General features: G+C 36.1%; 1 protein-coding gene across 2 annotated transcripts in view; it reads left to right on the top strand.

Moving 5' to 3' along the window:
• LOC137408165 (monocarboxylate transporter 10-like) overlaps positions 1-21,979 on the top strand; it is a 47,571-nt gene that overhangs the window by 1,386 nt on the left and 24,206 nt on the right. For both annotated transcript variants that reach the window (XM_068094564.1, XM_068094563.1), the window contains exons 2-3: positions 2,019-2,155; positions 20,873-21,106. In XM_068094564.1, coding sequence (XP_067950665.1) covers positions 2,056-2,155; positions 20,873-21,106 — 334 coding nt within the window. In that variant the 5' untranslated portion in view covers positions 2,019-2,055. The remainder of the gene's footprint in view (positions 1-2,018; positions 2,156-20,872; positions 21,107-21,979) is intronic.

Below are 21,979 nucleotides of genomic sequence, written 5' to 3'. Positions count from 1 at the left end.
TCAACAGGTGACTTTTGAATCTCCTCGACAATGTAAAACCTAGCAATGAATATTATCAGCTTGCCTAAATCATATTTCAATGAATTTCTTGTCAATGATCTTAGCTATTGCAGGCATGCTGGCAATATTCCAGTAGTCGGGTCATTACCTGCTCATGCTTTCTTTCGCTATTACATTCCTTTCATCATTAGCTACAACAGCTCTTACAGAGTTTGTGGTCGGGTTTCCATTTCACCTCTTAAACTTATTTAAATTTGTGTTCAATAAGTTTGTAAGCATCATTGCCAATAAAGCTACATGTATATAGAAGAAATCCGTGTTTCGACTTCATTCATTCGCCAGTCCAAAAACTCTGAACAGTTAATCGCAACCATGATGGCTGTGATTAACTGTTCGTTTTTGAGCTTTTAAGAGCTTGTAATCCCATTTCCACATATTTTGAACCTACAACACAGCAGAGTAAGACATGGTAAACCTTTTAGTACCAAATAACTGTTATGTAAATTTTGTTACCAGTCAATCTTTATACACTGCTAACATAGTGATTGCTTTTGGCTCAGTAACATTCATCTGGGCAAGACTTTAGGCTGGGGCCAGCATGCAGCCAGTTAGCGATCGGGCTCTGATTCACCAGCCAATCAGCTAGAGACTTCAGATCATCTGTTGAATGTCAAATGTTGTGACAAGTTTGATAGACATGTGAAGTGTAGGTTTCAGAATATCATTCCGTTACAGAAAAATGATGGACTTTTATTGAGTGAGGAGCATATTTAAACCGTGCCTGGTCTGGATAATGGGAACTGCATATCAGCATTCCCTGTTTTATGATTGCACCATATTCACTTGGTTATTATTAGTATTTTTCTGACATGCATTTTACCTTGGCCAGGTAGTGATGATTTTTATTTGGCAGGCCTGTAAACCGTATAGATACGTGTGAAAATGTTTGTGGGGTAGTTTGTTTGTTTTATCATGCGTGCATAATCGCTTTTGTATATGGAATGTGCTGCCTTCCATTTGACCTATTTTGCCATACTAAAAGCATGGAAAACAACAGTTACTGAAGTGTATTGTGTTAATAATAAGGGCTAAAATCACAGGCTACCAGATGTTTATCAAGGCATCAGGTCAGAGCTAACAGCTACAGGTATCTAAACAGTATCAATGCTGGCTACAAATAGCCTTAGCAATACCCTATCACTGCCAAATTAAGAATGACCCAAGCAATATCAGCCACAAAGTCCATCAAGACCCACCTGGCCGAGTTATAGTAAATCTATTTCTGATTGTGTGCTGAATGGCTCATTTGTAATACAATCAAACCTTAGCTCTTTCGAAGTCTGTTTCTTAACCTAAAAAACGAATATTTCCATAAGAATATATTGCAGTACATTTAAATTATTCGGCAGTCCAAAGACTTCAATAATCTTTTGGGAAATATTGTAAGTAATTATGAGGCATTGTATACAGCTGTCATAAAAGGTAAGTGCAACAGAACATTTGTATGTGAAAGACTAAACTGAAATTTTATATTGTTATCTTATTGTTACTGTACTGTGGAGCCATGCCAATAAGAGGCTTGGAAGTAAAGTTGGTAGTATAGATACACATTCCAAATTACACGAAGGCCAAAAAAGTGCTTTGCAGATTTTTCTGTACAAAAAAATTATCTATATAAACATTTAATTCAATAAACTCTCTGCTATTTTAACCCATCTGTACTAAATACAAGTCTATAATGTGAGTTTTCAAGGGACCAAATGATATAATGGACGAATCGGATTTAGGCAAAATGTCCTTGAACTAATCTGTCTATTACACCAACGGAAATTGGACCATCCGATAATATACCAATTGTTGCTTGGCCAATCGTACCAACTCCATTTTTTCAATTTTAGCCAAGAACGCTACATGAATACCAGATGAAAATTCCTAAATTTGTGAAATTCATATGCATGTAAATTTCCATTTCCCCCAATTTCCTTCAAGAATTCTCTCATCTGCCATCATATTTTTAGCATCCCACCTTCCTACATCAGCTGAACCTGGTTTGTGATGGAGAAACCTCACACAAATGGAGACATCAAGATAAGGAAAAGTCATGTGACTATCGATGTGTCATGTGACAACAACTCTCTGCTTCCTGTCGACTCAGGTATGCTGTGTAATTTGCTTCTGCTTATCTATAGTTGCCTATAAAACTGGATCTTTTTAATGACTCGTATAAATAATTCTACCAGTGGCCTTTACTCATGCCCACGTTGGTTTGTCGCAGCACAACCGGAGTTCCTATTCGTCAACTTATTACCGATTACAATATTTTTACAGCCTTTTGACTTGGTGATGGATTCGAAATGCTACAAATGAAATCGTACGACCATAAGACAGAAAATAGCTAAATTATTCTTGTTCGATTTCGACACAGTCAGTTTCTAATTTTGGAGCAAATTAAAATGTCTAAATTATTTTAGTCTGGTTTCGACAAATTTTGCTGCTTCTTACAAATTTTTCTTATTTTGGTTAAGATCTCTGTGATTCCTAAATTTTGGGTTTCGGTTGCCAAACACGCAATTTTATGCGATGGCAAGGGAAGGGACAGGTTTCTCTATATTTGTGACGTACTCACTCGATCATTAGATTGAAACTTTGTATCCTCGTAAACGATTGATTCAATTGTGGGATTGATGGCAGCGAATGGACTACTGCGGTCTGTAATACAAGTATTAGCTAAAATGACATTAAATTTTTTGAGATTTGATTTGACCTTTTTGGTTACTTCTTATTATATTTAGCTGTTTTAGTTAAAATATGCGCACAATCAAAAGATTCAATTTGTTATTTGTAAAAAAAATGAACTGAGAAGGGTTGTAAGCAAAAAACGGTTAACGCCTTTCCCATTTTCAGAGGGGAGCCTAATACCCCGCTGTCTGTGCAAAGACCTGGCCGCCCTCACCAATAAAATGCATCGCCGACACGCTGTTTAAATATTGTATATTAATAAATATAGCTCCACACAATGATGCTATTAAATGATGCGCTCCTGACAAATAGATTGACCAATGAGGTTTGGCCTCGGTTGTGTGAAGGCCATGACATCCTTGCTATAATTTCTAGTACCGTTAATGAAATATCATCAGTATATTTGTCTTGTAACATGGATCGTAGATGATGTGTGATAGCAAGTGTTCATATAAGTATCTGGTATTTTGCTCAAAGAAAAAATGCTACACGTTCACGATAAAAGCAACAATTTACAAAAATACTTCAAGTTTATCACATGAATTAAATTATGGAAAGATATTATTTTAACATATTCAACTAATAAAATTAATTCAAGATGTTTCATAAACTAATTCGATTTATAATAGTGGCTTTCATAAATATGTTACAAAGACAGCGGACCTTTGCTATATGGTTTTAATTCGTTCCAGTGTTGGCGTCGTAAGGCGAAAATGTCGTATAGAAGGGTGTAGAAACCCATAGTAGACATCAAATTTTTTGAATATGTACTGTACATATTAAAAATTAGTAACAAACAATATGTTAACCTTAGTAACTACTAACTACAGTTGCCTACAGTAACTTTAGTGTATTTGGTGGTTATGATCCGCAATAAAGTGTCACATTACAATGTACTATGCGCAATTCGTACCTTTGAGACAAACGCATAACATGAAAATTGAATTTAGCTTAAATGAATTTAACTTACTAAACACATATTTAAAGCTAAGTTTTAGTACGTATTTCACTAAACTTCAACTTTGTCTAAAATTTTATCCCGTCTGTTTTGTTATCCGTTTCAGGCGTTGTGAGAGGGATTTCGGTGAATAGCTTATCAGAATCTTCCTCATTGCTACCTTTTCAGCAGACCAACTGCCAAATTTTAACTTCGAGAGAAATTTTTGTCGATATCGATGGCGAAAACAATGTCGTATGGGGGGTCGAAAAAACATCGTGTTGCACGTCGTAAAGCGAAAATGCAAACATTTATTTGTGTTAAATCCTTTGATCACCATTAGGCAGCGAATCTCAAGTGAAAGAACACACATGAAATAAAACAAATATATTTGAATTCACTCTTTCGGGCAATCACGGATACACCATTCTCTTCCCTACCGTCATAGAACAACGCGTCGCACAACCATTGACTATGCAAACTATACATTTTTTTACGTGCAAAGCGACAGCTTCAGGATATGTTCTGCTTGCTGGTTATTAAAGGAGAAGGTTTTGCTGGCTAATTAGGCTATTTGTGCATGGATATTGAGCGGCTAACAACATCCCCGGTGTCTTTGAAAAAGCAATTTGGATCATACTTACATGTAGATGTATTATAGTTAGACAAGAGTAGTACAATGCAACTAGGCTAATCCATGTAGTTCTCATGCCATTGTAAGCGTGTACGTCTTTTGGTACTTATGTTAGTCCCAATTGCTCATATATAGCCACCGCTGACTGGTGTATCGATATAGTGTATAATTTGTATCGCAGTTGAGGTTTTGGTTGCCCCTGGCATGGGGAGACTGGGGCTTTGCCTAGCCGATAGGTATCAAGGGTATTTATGGTTCACTCTAATCTCAATTGTGAACTTGGGCACTTTTAAGGGAATTGTAGTAATCTGCCACAATTATTGCCCACAATGATATGCAAGAATCGCGTCATAGAGGTATCACCATCAGTGGTATCCTGCAGAAGCGACATTGAAAAATTATATTATATCAGAGACCTACATCATGCTTTAATGTTCTAAGGCTACATTTAGACACATTTAGAGAATGGTAAAAATGTTATTGTTGGATTCGTTCATTATTTTTCATACGATCAATGAGTAATGGCAGCCACTTGCATTTGCTAGCCACTTATCTTTGAATATATATGGCATGTCTAGCGAATTCTAATTTATTAGTACAGTGCGCCCCTGGGTTAGAATGCCTCTATTATGCATCTTTTGCCTAATGATGTGGAACAAGATGTTTTTTGTCGCATCATACGACATTTTTCTTGCCACATGATATCATCAAAATTTTTTCTCAAAATTCAAGTTTGGCAGTTGGTATGTTGATTACGTCGTAATAATGAAGGTGCCGATGCGCTATTTGCCAAAATCCTTTCCGCAACGCCTGAAAAAGATATAATTTTGACATTCTCTCAGTTCAGCAATGTATTTGCTATGAGTTATAGTGAAAACGAAACCGGAAACAGTTATATTCTAAATTTTGAAACGATGACAAAACTAAAGTTTAGAATATGCAAAATACATACTAAGACATAGCTTCAAGTGTGTGTTTAGTAGCTAAATTTTTTTAAATTAAATTCAAAGTTTATGTTATACGTCTGTCTCGAAGGTAAGAACTCCCTACGATGCGTACTGTGCATAGTATATTGTAATGTGAGACTTTATTGCAGATCATAACCACTAAATGCACTAAAGTTACTATATATATAGGTAACTGTAGATAATAAAGTTCATGTACTATTATGTTACTAATTTTTAATGTATAGTAAATGTATGGTAAATGTAAAGTACGTATATAAAATTTTGATGTTTTTATACCAGGGAATGTTTGCATTAGACAATTACTATGCATTTCTATACCCTTCTATACGACAGTTTCACCTTATTAATTAAATTAGCAAATTAAAATCATATGGCAAGGGTCCGCTGTACTGGTACGCTTGCCAGTCTTGTTCACTGTGGGAGATCGTCATGAGTAATCGGTATGCAGAGAAATATCCAGTTACTAGGTTATGCTCCGAAGTCGTGTAATAGTAGCATGCTTTCGACTCACTTGGATGCCAAAGGTTTTATTCCCTTGCGAGACGATACTTTTTTTAACGTTTTTCTCTAATTCGATAAAACCTAATATTTGTCAGGGAATCGCCATAACTTTCAAACCACACAGTCTATACCACAAATACTTTCTAGAATGATAATAAACACTTTTTTGGCCAGTTTCGAAAACACCGTGAGCGTGTCCAAATCGTACGATTTATCAATGTCATTACAGTTTACGACTTTATTATTACTGATAAAATGTGAATAAAAACTTTTAGTAGTCGCCTACTATTGTTTATGAAAATTAACTCAAAGTCCATGTATTTAAAATTAGTAAAAATTTGTAGCTAGAATATGTCTAGCAAGGCTGGTCGTTGCTTACAATTAATTGCGATGGAAAAATCAAAGATTTTGCAAACCAAAGTTACTCTCAAAGCCACTAAAGTCAAAAAAATAACCACGTTGAGTTCGTTGTCGAAATAAAAGGATTCCCACCTACGGCCTTTTTGTGATGGCTGCGGTTAACTGTTCCTTTTTGAGCTTTCAAGAGCTTGTAATCACATTTCCACATATTTTGCACCTACAACGCAGAAGAGTAAAGGCGTGGTCACACGAGCACCGAACCGACGTAGGATCGGTTCGGTTCGGAGGCTGGTTCGGTTCGTGGCACATGTCACACGGCCACCGAAGTAACTTCGCTTTCTAGATACCATACGTATAGAGACAGGACACGGTTTCATTAGTAGTTGTTATGTATTTGAGTTAAATATTTCTATTGTAAACAAAAAATCTTTGAGGAACAATTATAAATTATAATCACACAGCAGATTTATCAGAAGATCGTTCGGCTGCTCAAAATAAATCACTCGATACAAATATTTTGCTAACCCTTCCCATCAACATAATTATATTTTTTTTATTAACATATGAATGTTTTTCTATGCTAAGTACATAACAAACAAAAACAGTCTTTATCATAGTACTGTGGTTTTACATAAATAAATCAGTCAACGATAGTTCATCAGGATGAATATGACACATTACTTATATTCTACACGAAAGAAAACCACAACCATTCCCTTACATTTATGCAAAACTTAAGTGCAACATCTTACATTTATGCAACCCAATCACAAGTCCGGGTGAACCTTGTCGTAAATTGCTTCATGTTGTTAATAAAAGTATCGTCCCATTTCTTTTTTAACTTTACTCACACGCGCGTAAGAAGAAATGTGACGCGTGCTCGCTAGAATTCTAGAATTTTAACCAGCCAATAAGAGCAAGGGTTCGGCACGAAATTTCGAGCAGTACCGAAATAGTTCGTTTCGGCCAGAAATGTCCTCAACCGAACTTTTTAGAGCTGAAAACGACGTCGTTTTGCGTCATTTAGTTCGGTTCGGTGCCCGTGTGACCACGGCTTAAGACATGGTGAATCTTTTGATCCCAAATAACTGTAATGGGAATTTTGTTGCAAGTCAACCTTTAAAATATGAAACTCGATGCTTTTTTTGGTCTCGCCTTACTAGAGCAATTCGTTTTCCCTCACACGATATCAACAAAAGTTTTTCGAACTTAAAACTTGGCGTTTGTTGTACCGATTACGACGGAAGAACAAAAATGTTGATACGCTATTCGCCGAATTACCTCCCACAATGCCTGTTAGAGATATATACCTTGCTCGCTGTCTCAGTTTAGCCTTGTTTGTTATAGTAAAATGGATTCGCAAGCGGATAACGGAGAGAACTTTAGTTCAAAGTTTTGAAGTTTAGCAAAATACATAGGCCTACTAAAACTTACATCTAAGTATGTATTTAGCGGGCTAAATTAATTTGAGCTAGATTCACTGTTTATGTTACACATCTGTCTTGAAGGTAAAAACTTCCCACGGTACGTACTGCTTGTAGTACATTGTAATATTACATTTTCTTGCGGATCATAACCACTAAATACACTAAAGTTAGTGTAGGTAACTAATAGTTATTAAGGTTAACATATTATTTTGTTACTGATTTTTAATATGTACAGTATGCATTAACATTTTGAGGATTTTTACCAGGTGTTTGTATTAGATAACTAGGCTACTATTGGTTTCTATACTACTCCATACGATATATTCGGGATATGATGCTAACACTGAAACAAATTAAATCATATAATTGCACACCAAATAGTTCTTCATTGGAATCGTAGCAAAACAGATTATATTTAGCCATTACTTGCTAATGATTTCACATTTACACACTTTTATAGTTTTATTTTTCTTCTTAATTTACTACAACATAAAACACTTCATGATATGAAATTTAAACGTTGGTGATCTGAAAAAGTTTGAAAACGTTTACAGTTGTTTTATTTTTCTCTTAATTCAATTGAATGGCACAAAAAACACTTTTTTATGATATGAAGTTTAAAAGTTGGAATGGTAAAGGTTTTATATGTTAAATACAAATAAAATTTCTGTCCAAAGACTTTTTATTACTCGGACAATTACTACAGGCAATTACAATCTATTGTAGCTATTACAGGCAATTACAGGACAATTACTACAGGCAATTACAATCTATTGTAGCTATTACAGGCAATTACAGGACAATTACTACAGGCAATTGCAATCTATTGTAGCTATTACAGGCAATTACAGGACAATTACTACAGGCAATTACAATCTATTGTAGCTATTACAGGCAATTACAGGACAATTACTACAGGCAATTACAATCTATTGTAGCTATTACAGGCAATTACAGGACAATTACTACAGGCAATTACAATCTATTGTAGCTATTACAGGCAATTACAGGACAATTACTACAGGCAATTACAATCTATTGTAGCTATTACAGGCAATTACAGGACAATTACTACAGGCAATTACAATCTATTGTAGCTATTACAGGCAATTACAGGACAATTACTACAGGCAATTACAATCTATTGTAGCTATTACAGGCAATTACAGGACAATTACTACAGGCAATTACAATCTATTGTAGCTATTACAGGCAATTACAGGACAATTACTACAGGCAATTACAATCTATTGTAGCTATTACAGGCAATTACAGGACAATTACTACAGGCAATTACAATCATTGTAGCTAATCTAATAGCATTGCGGAGTAGTCTGATATCAAATTCATATACCTGTAGATTCATAGGCCTTATCCATTGTACATCCTATACCCCAGTCATTGACAATCCTGCATACTCCTAAGAAACCAGAAAATACCCAAATTTAGTTGCATGAAAACAAGCAAAGATATTTTAAATGTTGAAGCTTTTTTGAGTAAAAAGTTTGTAACTTCTACTGTTTTTAATTTTGTAATGTACTCTCTTTACTAGCAGTTACTAGCAGTTACCAACAGTTACCAACAGTTACTAGCAGTTACCAACAGTTACTAGCAGTTACCAACAGTTACTAGCAGTTACCAACAGTTACTAGCAGTTACCAACAGTTACTAGCAGTTACCAACAGTTACTAGCAGTTACTAGCAGTTACCAACAGTTACTAGCAGTTACCAACAGTTACTAGCAGTTACCAACAGTTACTAGCAGTTACCAACAGTTTTGTATATTTTGCCTATTATATTTGCTACTCTACAGGATGAAAATATTTGATGGTTATAAAAATTCGCGATATCTCAAACAGTCACTTCCGTGAATTATCAAATTCCGTGAATAATTAGTTCTATTTTTAATCACAAGGGAGAATAACTACTGCATCAAATTAAAAACTAGCCGCTAGGCATAAATACTAAACGTAGTTGAGTTCCAAAACATTTTTAAAATCATTGCCTGTGGTTTGAGCTAATACCATTGCCAATGCATCACATTTCTTTACAAAATTATTCAAGGTTGTTACAAGATATGCAGAATGGCGTCATCGCGAAAATAGCTGCTAGGCAGAAGTACTAAATGTAGCCGAGTTCCAACACTTCTTTAAAATCATCGCCGGGGCTTCGAGCTTTATTGCCATTGCATCAAACTTTACAAAATTATTCAAGGTTTTCACAAGTTATTCGGCATGGCTTCGTCATGGCAAAAATCTCTCCCACAGTCTTTTCACATTAAAATCGACTCCATCAATCTCTAATACCGAAGTTGAGGACGATCATGATTCTGATCTGGACATTATGGTATGTATTTGATTTGCAGTGCAGATACGTTTTTCCATAATTAACTGCATTAGTTAATTTTTTTGTTTAAAAACTGATCGCTTTCATTAAATACTTCAGCTATTGTTTATGTACTTCCTTAACACTTATTAATATTTTTTCTTTTTTGTGTTTACTGCAGATTGAGAATGAAACAACCTACTCCGATTACGAAAACTAGAGACAAGTAGTAATATTCATCAAGACAGGAATATTGGCAGAGAAGCAACCAGTCAACCTAGACCCCTTCATCAACAACAACTCCTTGATATCGCTGCAGCAAACATGACTATATTATATATTTTATTTCATGTATAGATATATTATAATTTATTACAAACTTGAGTGTACAAATAAAATATTTCAAATACAAATAAAATTTTACAAACGATGAATGGAGTAAATATAAACAGTTTAGTCCATATGGCGGTTGTGTAGCAATAAAATTAAACTGGTACTCTTGATAAGTGAATACTAGCGTGTAATGGTGCTCTCTGACTAGTTATTTTGGTAATAGCAGCTCTATGTCGCTGTCACTGTCTTGGGTAGATGTTAAAGGCGATTCTCTCGCTACTACATGGCTGGTAAGAAAGTTATCATCAGAACTCTCCTCGTGGCTTACTATTGCGCAGTTATGCCGGTTGGCCACAAATTTGTGCTCGTAAAGGCGTTTTTGTTCCTTTTTAAAACAGATATATTCTCCTCGTTAACAGCTGCGGTCACTTCTACCTCAACTTCAAGACCTCCCTGAATAATTGGTGATCTTCTAAAAATGACATATACCACCCTTGCAGTCATTGTGCCTCCGTGTATGATAAAAAATCTCTCTCTCACACTAAAACAAATAATGAAGCGGTAGGGATGGAAAAAATAAATATTGCGTTTTACTGAAGAACCAAAGTAAAATTCAACTAATTTGGTAAATGGTTTTGAAAAAACTCATTACTTACCACAAGTTGTTGGTTCATCAAAGGCCTCCAAATCAATGAATATTCATAAAAAACCTCTGAATGCAGCAAAAAATTTATAGCTTAGCATGATCGACTCGTAGTTGTTAGCTGTGGTGTACACCGAGTTTCGGTGTATGCGCGCACCGAAACACGCAGTGTGCGCATGCGTAGAGTTAACTCTATTGTTAGCAGCAATAGAGTTAACTCTTCATAGAAAGTGACAATGTTCAGCGGCGAATTAATTAATCCGCGAATATTCCTGAAAAGGCAATTTTCGCGAAATTTAACGCTGTGAATAAACTCATCCTATAGGGTAATTATTTGCGATTTGAACTTGTTTCATTTCTCTTTATTATTTATTTGTTTATTTATTCGCATATATATAAATCGCAATCAAGTTTTATCAACTTCAATTATGAAACATCCTGGCAATCAGATCACCTCAAACACCAAAAAAATTGCAAATGATAAAAACATACCAATACTTTCTGATAAATTCTACAAGAATTTAGTTGATTTTTAATAATTTTATTTTAATAAAATTATTAATGTTGATTTTTAATGCGTACAACATGTTATTCTGTAACCGTGGCTGTTAGAGTTAGCCAGGGTTCTAGAGTGGCGGGATTCCATATGTACAACGTTGTGAGCGCCTAAGAGTATGTTGGTAGATAATTCATTTACTGAGTTTCCATACAGAAATAGTGTAGGGACACCCGGTTGTACCAATGCTCAAGTGCTTTGCGGGGCTGACAAACAGTTTCCATAGGGTGCTATAGTAAAGCGATGGTTTTGTGACGCTTTATTAAAGGTTTACATACGAAGCAGCAGAAAAGCGAGATCTTTTTGCACGCACAAGTATGATACTGTTGGTCGCTAAGGCCGTTGCCATGGCACAAAAGCTTCGCCTTGCTCGGTTATTTCGTTTCCAAACAGCAATACTGAATCACGACAGAATGAGTGCAACACGGCTGCTTCAATGATGGCATAGCAGCGCCATATGGGAGTGTCAATAGGTTGTCGCTGTATGAAGACTTAATAATTGTTGCCCTGTCTCAATTTCTTTTGACGATGCACCAATTGGGCGACTATCTATAAAATTAAATGCTAGAGAAACACGCAGTCGCAAGCGATCTCCTCTTGGCTTGTATTTCGGTGACGCTGCAAAACTTCAGGTCAAATTCTAGATGGCTGAGTTCTATTTTTAGAAGTGATCATGTATCCTATGTACATAACGCTGCTAATATTTACTTACTGCCAACCTACCCTTACCTCTGGCAGCACGAAAAGGGATTGTCTGCCAGGCAGCCTTTCTATTTTTAGCCTTGCAAACAAATCCAACACTCGCGGCAGTGCCTGGGTATAAACCTGGCGTAACTTGGTTGGTCAGAGGTTAGGCAGGCTTTCATCTCTATTTATGTTTGTTGAAATTGGCTACGTGTTCGCGCTATGGTTTAGCTTCCGGTGGGTTGATCGGAGTATTTAGCAATATATGTTCAGATGTCTATGAAAATATGGTGTAATGTGTATCTGGAAATTTCCTTTCTCCTTTTCACAACAGCTCAATGACCACATCCTTTTTATAAGGTAGATAAAAGTTGGATGTTGTTACACTGATTCTGTAGGTTCTACCTAGTTTTTGTTCGCCTGTTTGAATTTTTTAATGATATTGACCTATGTGATACTACCTCTGTGATATTGATCAAATTATTGTTAAATTATCAAATTAATTAGATCATTTCTGTTTTAAATGAAATTATTGCCAACAAGAAAGGCGAGTGAGTTGCAGAAAGTGCCCCGATGGGAATGGTTAAGTTCTTAAGGTGAGTGCACATACTCCCAGGTCTCTGGTAGGAGACCCAAGCGCGAGTAAACATTGCTACCCATTTGAGTAAAACAGAGCGAGGAAACAAATTTTATACAGTGGACCCTCGCCATATGATTTTAATTCGTTCTAGTGTTGGCATCGTGAGACAAAAATTTCGTATAGAATAGTATAGAAACCCATAGTAAATATCTAATGCAAAGACCCCCTGTTAAAAATCATCAAAATTTTATGTATTACATACATTATTGCATTTTATGTGCATATTAAAAATTAGTAACAAAATAATATGTTAACCTTAGTAACTACTAACTACAGTTACCTACAGTAACTTTAGTCTATTTAGTGGTTATGATCTTCAATAAAATGTAACGATGTTCTATGTGCAGTACATACCACATGGCGTTTTTACCTTTTGAGGCAGACATATAACATAAACGTTGGATTTGACGTAAATAAATTTTGCTTACTAAACTCATACTCAAAGCTAAGTTTTAGTATGTATTTTTAACTATTTTACTAACTTGAACTTTTTCACCAGCTAAAATTCTATCGCCTATCTGTTTCCGGTTTCGTTTTCAGAATAACTAATAGCGAATATCGCCGAACTGAACGAATTGAGCATCGTATCTCTTTCATTCCTTGTCAGAAGGATTTCGGTGAATAGCATATCGGCATATCGGCATATTTATTATTCCGACGTAATCAGCACACCGACTGCCAAATTTGAATGTCAAGAAAAATTTTTGTTAATATTGTATGGCAAAGAATATTTTGTATGGAGAAAAATATTTTGTATGGAGAGGGCGAAAAATCATTGTGTTACATCATAGGGCGAAAAAATTGTATAACAGGCTCATTGTAACCCAAATAAGCACTGTATATATAGTATAATACAAATTATAAATTAAATATATTATCACTCGAAACTCTAGTTTTGTAAAGAATAATAAAAATGACTCAATGGTTGGCAATGTGCGGAGTGACATAGACTATAATGTATAATATAATGTAATATAATGTATAATATAATGTAATATAATGTATAATATAACAAGCAATTAACTGTCAGTTAATCACAACAAATTTGTTTCAAACAGATATAGATCTGCTCTCACCAGGTGATAACTTCAGTAACTTACCGAAGTTATCACCTGCGACTAGGTTATAAACAGCCACACCGACTACAAAACGCTAATTGTAGTGTCAGTAAGGAAGAAGGCCAAAGTTCTTTTTTCAAATGCACATTCATGTAATTGCATTCTTTGACAGACAGAAAGGCTTTTGTTTATATTTTGCTGGGTCAGTTTGTTATTTACGAAGTGACATCGCTGTCGCTGGTAGAATGACCTACCCAGGACCCTCCTAACTTTCTTATTAACTAAATATGTCCTTAGCTTGGTAATAATTTGTGAAAGCCATTTCCATACTGGAACTACCAGTTTTTGGATAAAATCTTGTATTTTGAGCATTGAAAATCGAAATACTTATTCAATATTAATGATGTGCTGCAAATTTGCTTTTAAAAGATTCAGCATTAATAGTTAATATATTATTAATTGAAAAAATATAATACATTATCTGCCTAGCCCGTGGCGTTAGTGAGATAGCCAGCATCGATACTTGTCCTGCTAGTATTCATTTCATGGCATCTGATGAGCGCATACTTGTCATGAATGAACAAGCTTTTGCTTCCTTTTCGGTGCGATCAACGTAGATAAGGCTGTCCTTGTGTTAAGAAAGATGCTTATCAACATCTCTTATTTCTATTGACCATTGACTTTTTAACGACGAGAGAGTGACAAAGAATCAGTCACACCTAAAACCAGGTCATATATCTCAAAAGAATCTACAGGTTGATGTGCTATGATATAGCTAAGCAAGCATATGCTTTCTATGAAATGCGGTCATTTGTAAAAAAAACTTACTCTACAGGATGAAATTATTAGATGGATTTAATAATTCGCGTACTGGCAATTCCACGAATTATTAAAATCTGCGAATACTTTGTTTTACTTTTCAACACAAGGGCGAATAACTACTACCTCAAATTAAAAACTAACTGCGAGGCAGAGTTAGTAAACGTAGCTGAGTTTCAAACTCTTAAAATCATCCCTGGGACTTTGCGTTAAGCCTATTGACAATGCATCACACTTCTTTACAAAATTATTCAAGGTTGTCACAAGTTATTTGGAATTTGGCACGACGTCATCATTGCAAAAATCTCTCCTGCAGTTCTTTACGTTGAAAAAACTCATAACTTACCACAAGTTGTTGGTTCATCAAAGGCCTCCAAATCGATAAATATTCATGAAAACCTGTGGGTTCAGTCAAAAGTTTATAGCTTAGCATGATCGACATAAATTTCCTAGCTAAATAGAAACCTAAACACGTGGTATACGCACTTGTTTAGGTTTTACTCTATTGCTAGCTGCTTTCATGGGTTAATTTATTCGCGAATGTGTTCATCCGTGAATAATTTAGTCAGCGAATATGCATGAAAAGACAATTCTCGCGAAATTTAACTCCGCGAATAATTTCATCCTGTAGGGTATACCATGTCATGAGAAGATAACTCTCTAAATTTACTTCTGCATTGTGCGATTTCTTTTTGCATTTGCCTATAACCTATAAAGCGATATATTGTGACTCTCTAACATTAACAGAGCTGTACTACTTTATTGGTTTGCTTAATCTAAAATCTGGACGACTCGGCCGTTCTGAACTTAACACCAAAAGTTTGTAAATTGGTTGTTGATGAACTGTTAAGTGCGGTAAGGCTTTGCCCATCGTCAATCTGTAAACTATGCGGTCCATTGTTCTTTTCGATGTAAACTTTGCAGGATTGCACCTAGAATTGGTACGAGGCCAGCAACTTTATTTTACTAGGAAGTTATTTCCTCGGCGAAGGCAAATGGGTATAGTCCATCGACATACTACAAGTTATTAACTGTAGTGTACCACATAGCCGTGTTTATCTTTGTACTGTTGCAAGTAACTTTCTTGTTGGTTATTACCATGAAACTAAAGTTCAGTCATTGAGCTAAAGAACTACTTTCCTCAAGTTAACTTGTTTCAGTTGCATATCTCTATTAACTCTATCAGTCGCATATATCTATTAATGTTAGCTGCTCTTGTTTTGAGGTTCTTTATATATAAACACATTCCTATATATAAACACATAGCTGTATATATATATATTTATATTTAAAAACTATAATTAAACACATAATATATAAATAAATATTTACATATAGATATATATTCATATGTAAATTATTTTTTAAAAGCATATATTTATAGATAAAGATGCATTTACATATAAACATATTTATGAATATATCTATATATATATATCTCAAAGTCCGTCGTTCGATGTGTCTGGCTATAGCTATTAAAATCTATAAAATGAATACGCAGTGAATACGTGCTGACACAGGATTGGTTTGCTGGAACAAGTCGCTTATTGTCAATTTTGGTACGGAGAAGGTTGAAGTAAGTAACGGTGCATTCTTTCTGAGATTTTCATAATCGGTAGCTTAGTTAGGGATCTGTTAGCAGGCGTGTATATGGCTGATGTACACTTGACATGATCTAGCTGTTTACATTGGCAGCGTATAGAGTGTTACTTATTTTTGTCTAGGGTCTCACCCCAATGCAAACAAGACTAAGGCATACGCAAGACCTGGCTTGATTGTCTATAGGATTATCATATATGGCATGCTCCTGGAATACACAAAGTTGTTTTCCTTTTTCTAATTCATTTATATACATTACCTTTCTGTTACCTCCTTGTTTGTTATTACTGAGAGCTTGAACTTGGTGTCCAGACAAAAAGTAATTTAACTGGTTTGTTTTACAGCAGCCACGACATGAGTTTCATTGTTAAACTCACATAAAAATGCCGCTAATTCGTTGAGCTTTGAGGTTGAAGACACATTACAGGGCTAACATTTCCTCGATGTTCGTTGTTTGAGGTTCACCTCATCCGTTCTGACCTTTCACTGACCTTTGGGCCAACAAAATCCCCTAATTACAGTTTTTTACGGTAGCTATGAAATACTGTAGGCAGGAGATATACCATTAGGATACCAGTGAAACATTTGAATACCAATTCTTGACTCTCACATTTCAAATAAATTTCAGTAGTTTTTCTCTGATCGTAGTGTATCAGAATAGGCGATATTCATATCTGGTACTGTCTGTTAATAGTCGGTCGACATGAGCGCGGCGATACATCGTTAGAAGCTGTAACTTGAGATTTTTATAAATATTCTTTAATGAAAACGCTTGCCGTTAAACAAATTTGTTCAGTTTTTACGAAAATGTTTTTATTGGATTCGGTGTCATGTCATCGAGAGTAGTTACCGTGCTGGTTGCACATTGCTGAACGCTGTATGTAGAGATTAACATCAAGGGCCAAACTAAACCAATGCCAATTTCATAACCATGCAATTAGATTTTTTCTTAATTGTTGCGTATGCTGAATCTGAAATCACCAAGAATATTTATAGATGTTAATGGAACTAGGATCATTAATTATGTACACTCGTGTACCCTGTGGCGTTACAACTGTAAATCTCTATTAAGTTTTTAAGCTATAGTAAGACAGGCTGCGATATGAACAAGGTACAAGAAGTATAAACTACATGTACATCAAGAATCCGCCCTATTCCGATGTTACAATTTGTCTTTCACTATGTTTCCATGGTGCGCAGTACTGCAAAGCAGCCCCCTCCGAAATCGAGGGGATTGTACGTTTCCATGCTGCGCAGTGGTTTTCAGCAAATACTGCAAATTAGCCAGAGAAAAGAAATTGTATAAATCGAATCGCCTGATGGAGAAATAGAATCGATCACGGATACCGAACGTCATAAACGGTCTTTTTATGATTCTGTCGTCATTATACTTTTATTTACAATACACATTCACAAGGTTTTACAAACCTTAACACTTTTTACATAGTAATATATTTTTAATAAGTATTTTTAAGTAATATATTATTTAAACGTTAATTTAAGACTTGCCACCTATTTTTCGAAAAGTGTTGGCATCGATAACAAAGTCCAGGAAAGTAATCACCTCATCATCCTCGTGAATGCAGACCATAATTAAATTTAGGTGAAAGAAGATCGGAAGAATAGTAAAAAACAAGATTAGCAGAACTACCTTTCTACTAGCTTATGGCCCTCGAAGAATCCGTCTCCACGGCATGAGAGCTATGCGCAGCCACTGCGCAGTCGCTGTTTCCTTGCTGTGAATTTGCACTGGCTTCGCACTGATCAGTGCGCAGTGATTTGCGAAGACACCGTTTCCATGATTCGGAGATAGCGCAACTCCGAAGCACTGTGCATCATGGAAACATAGTGTTTCATCAGTAGTTGGTCTAGATTAGTGTCATGTGGCAATAATAAATCTTGGGTTTTTTCCATGAATGATTATCGCTGACTGAATGTTTAGCTTGGAAACTATCCTGTTGACAGACGCAGCGTGCAGTTGGGCTCTCGGAGGACAATTGACTAGATATAATTGACATTTTCATGTAAGCAATTTTTTCAATGTGTAAAAGATGCAGAGGAGAAGGGTGGTAGGCTGGTAGCTTATTGCCATCTCGTCTTAAATACTAATGTTTTTACTGAGCTGTTGCCGTGTCCTATTGTTGAATGTCGCTACAGTCTACACTCGCCGTACGATCTTAATTCTTTCCAGTGTTGGCATTGAAAGGCGAAAATGTCGTATAGAGCTGTATAGAAACCCATTATAATTATATAATGCAAATAACACTTAGTAAAAATAATCAACGTTTTATACAAGTACTGTACATATTAAAAATAGTAACAAAATAGTATGTGAGCCTTAATAACTACAGTTACCTACGGTAACTAGTGTATTTAGTAGTTACTATCTGCAATAAAATTTAACGTTACAATGTAACGTTAAATTTAACTTAAATGAATTTAGCTTTTTAAACACATACTTAGAGCTAAGTTTTAGTATGTATTTTACTAAACTTCAAGGTTATGCTAAAGTTAGGTTGTGTTCTATTATTAACGCAGGGTCAATGTGACGGTTTTTTGTGTGTGGCCTATTCTGGGCATTTTCGTACAAAACCGTCAATGTTTACCTAGAATGATTACCAGTTTTGAATGTACAGAAGTCTACGGAAATATAAGAAGTTTTCAGGAGTAATGGGCTAAAATTCGGTAATTTAGGGGAGAAGAATGTTAGCACATCTCAAAGGTAGAATCTGACAATTCAACCTGAGAATACTTGAAAGCAAAGCGGTCAAAATGATCCACAATTTAATCCGGATCTACCATTTGACCTTGGATGCCATGTGACCTTGACTGACTCTTGACCTTGGCTCGCATATGGCCTTAGATGACATTTGGCCTTGACTGCCAAAGATGATGATACATTTTTTGCTTTGCCTCTTTCATTACCACACAATTAAGTAATGAACATCTGTGACATCAGCTCAAAGTAACATATGAGTACGTATTACCAGGCACTTAGTCAAAAGTAGGTTGCTGGACTAGCCAGAAGTAGGGTGGTGGACTAGTCAGAAGTAGGGTGGTGGACTAGCCAGAAGTAGGGTGGTGGACTAGCCAGAAGTAGGGTGGTGGACTAGCCAGAAGTAGGTGGTGGACTAGCCAGAAGTAGGTGGTGAACTAGCCAGAAGTAGGTGGTGAACTAGTCAGAAGTAGGGTGGTGGACTAGCCAGAAGTAGGGTGGTGAACTAGCCAGAAGTAGGTGGTGAACTAGCCAGAAGTAGGGTGGTGGACTAGCCAGAAGTAGGGTGGTGGACTAGCCAGAAGTAGGGTGGTGAACTAGCCAGAAGTAGGTGGTGAACTAGTCAGAAGTAGGGTGGTGGACTAGCCAGAAGTAGGGTGGTGGACTAGCCAGAAGTAGGGTGGTGGACTAGCCAGAAGTAGGTGGTGGACTAGCCAGAAGTAGGTGGTGAACTAGCCAGAAGTAGGGTGGTGGACTAGCCAGAAGTAGGGTGGTGGACTAGCCAGAAGTAGGGTGGTGAACTAGCCAGAAGTAAGTGGTGAAATAGCCAGAAGTAGGGTGGTGGACTAGCCAGAAGTAGGTGGTGAACTAGTCAGAAGTAGGGTGGTGAACTAGCCAGAAGTAGGGTGGTGGACTAGCCAGAAGTAGGATGGTGGACTAGCCAGAAGTAGGGTGGTGGACTAGCCAGAAGTAGGGTGGTGGACTAGCCAGAAGTAGGGTGGTGGACTAGCCAGAAGTAGGTGGTGAACTAGCCAGAAGTAGGGTGGAGGACTAGCCAGAGGTAGGGTGGTGGACTAGCTAGCAAACAAAAGTATTTTGAAGCAATAGAATTTCACGTTTGCAAGAAGTTTTACGCTGTAGTCAACCATGTTGAAGCTTTAGTTTTAGGAGTGAGTTGTGGTTGAAATGTTGATTAACCTAGACGACTACTGGACATCGCGTTTTTGCTTCTCACCACCTAATGTTCATAATAATTCTAAACATCTTAAATATAAATGCATGAGTTCAACATACAAAAGGCTATCAAATATTCACTAATCTCAACAGAAATCCCAAATACTGAAATAATATTTTCTGCACAACGCGCATATTAAAATACAAGTTTTAGAAGCTGTGAAGGCTTTGTCGGTATGAAGAAACATGAAGGAACTACTGCTTTATGACAAAATTTTGTGTCCTAGTTTATGTGTTAATGTTGAGAGAAACAAACAGGACAAACTGTCCAAATAGAACAATTACTATGTTTAGTTTTACAACCGAAGCGTGTTGCGCCTACTATGCAGGAGTTGCCTTCTTTACAGCTTTGTCTTATGTGAGGCAGCATTCTCTATTGAGCCTTGCTGTCCGTGTAAACTAAAATAACTTGTATGTTTTGTTCTATTTTATATGAAAAAGAGCTGTTCTAGTATCAAAATGGACTTGCTGACACGGTAGTAAACATATTTGGCACCACTTCTAATCGAGTTTGATTGTATTACTCACATTCTTAGCTGATCACATGTTAGCTCACATGATTAGCTAATCTTCCTTTTCCTTTGTAACATCTCGCTTGACACCTGGAAAAGTGTAAGTTAGTGCGTAATGACCATGTTGGAAAGTTAAAAATTTTTAATTAAGACATTTCTATATATCTCTTGCTATGGTTTGATTTTAGGGAAAGATTCCAATGGACAAGCTGTACAGTACAACAACAACAATGATATCAGTAAAAAGGGTGGGCCACAAGCCGAGGAGTTTACTCCCCCTGATGGTGGTTGGGGCTGGGTCGTGTGCTTTGCCTCGTTTTGGGTCAACGGCACAATATTCGGCATGCTGAACACTTTTGGTGTTCTTCTGCCAGAGATCAGTAAACTGGGTGGAGAGCAGCAAAACGTCACAACAAAAGTTTGTAGGTATTCGGTTACATGGATATTTGCTGTACTTGTAACAAAAGTTGTGTTAGTTCTGTTGCTATTGTGGAATGTTGTAAAACCGCTCTTGTCTCCGTTTGATGAATTTGCTTGAGCTTTCCTAGTGATTTCAATCATTTTATTGGAACTATGGATACATATTGCTATTTCGACAACCGCTAAAAACTAGTGTTTTTTAGAAAGCTAGTTTTAAAGTTTTAGATACATTTCTGGTATTAAAATATTTTATTATTATACATTGTTTATTAATTTCAAGAGACTTATGTATCTGTGATTGATGGCCAACAAATACAATTTTAATTTCATTTTGTTCATTTCTAGCGCAAAATGATTTTATTTGTGATTTGCTTTCGAACGACAACGATACGACTTTCCAGGATATTTATTTAGCTAGAACATATAGTTTCAGCATAGACATGTGATCAATGTCTATGTTTTTTATCTTGAGCAAAGGGTAAATCTATGGCGTGGAAAAAGCTAAAACTCTCAAGGCCTGGCTACACTCTGAAATGCATAACCAATGCGTAACACGGACCTTTGTGAGCTAGATTGACCAATGAGAATTCGTTTAGTCATGTGAATGTCATGTAGTACTATTATTCTGTACTATTATTCTGTATTATTGTACTGTCATTCTACTATTTTTATTAATGGATTTTCACTGTATTACTTGTCATCTATGAAAGAAATCATCCAAGTGAAAAGATAGTTTGGGTTCGTACAATGAGGGAATCTATAGAAAACCTTTGGTTTTCCATCGATTTGGTCAGCCAAAGAAAAATCCTAAAACGTCATAACGTTGCTGTTCGAAAGCAAATCACAAATAAAATCGTTTTGCCCCAGAAATGAAT

This window comes from Watersipora subatra, chromosome 11 (assembly GCF_963576615.1).
Source record: "Watersipora subatra chromosome 11, tzWatSuba1.1, whole genome shotgun sequence".
In the NCBI taxonomy this organism is placed as follows: domain Eukaryota; kingdom Metazoa; phylum Bryozoa; class Gymnolaemata; order Cheilostomatida; family Watersiporidae; genus Watersipora; species Watersipora subatra.
This window is presented reverse-complemented; position numbering and strand designations above follow the sequence as displayed.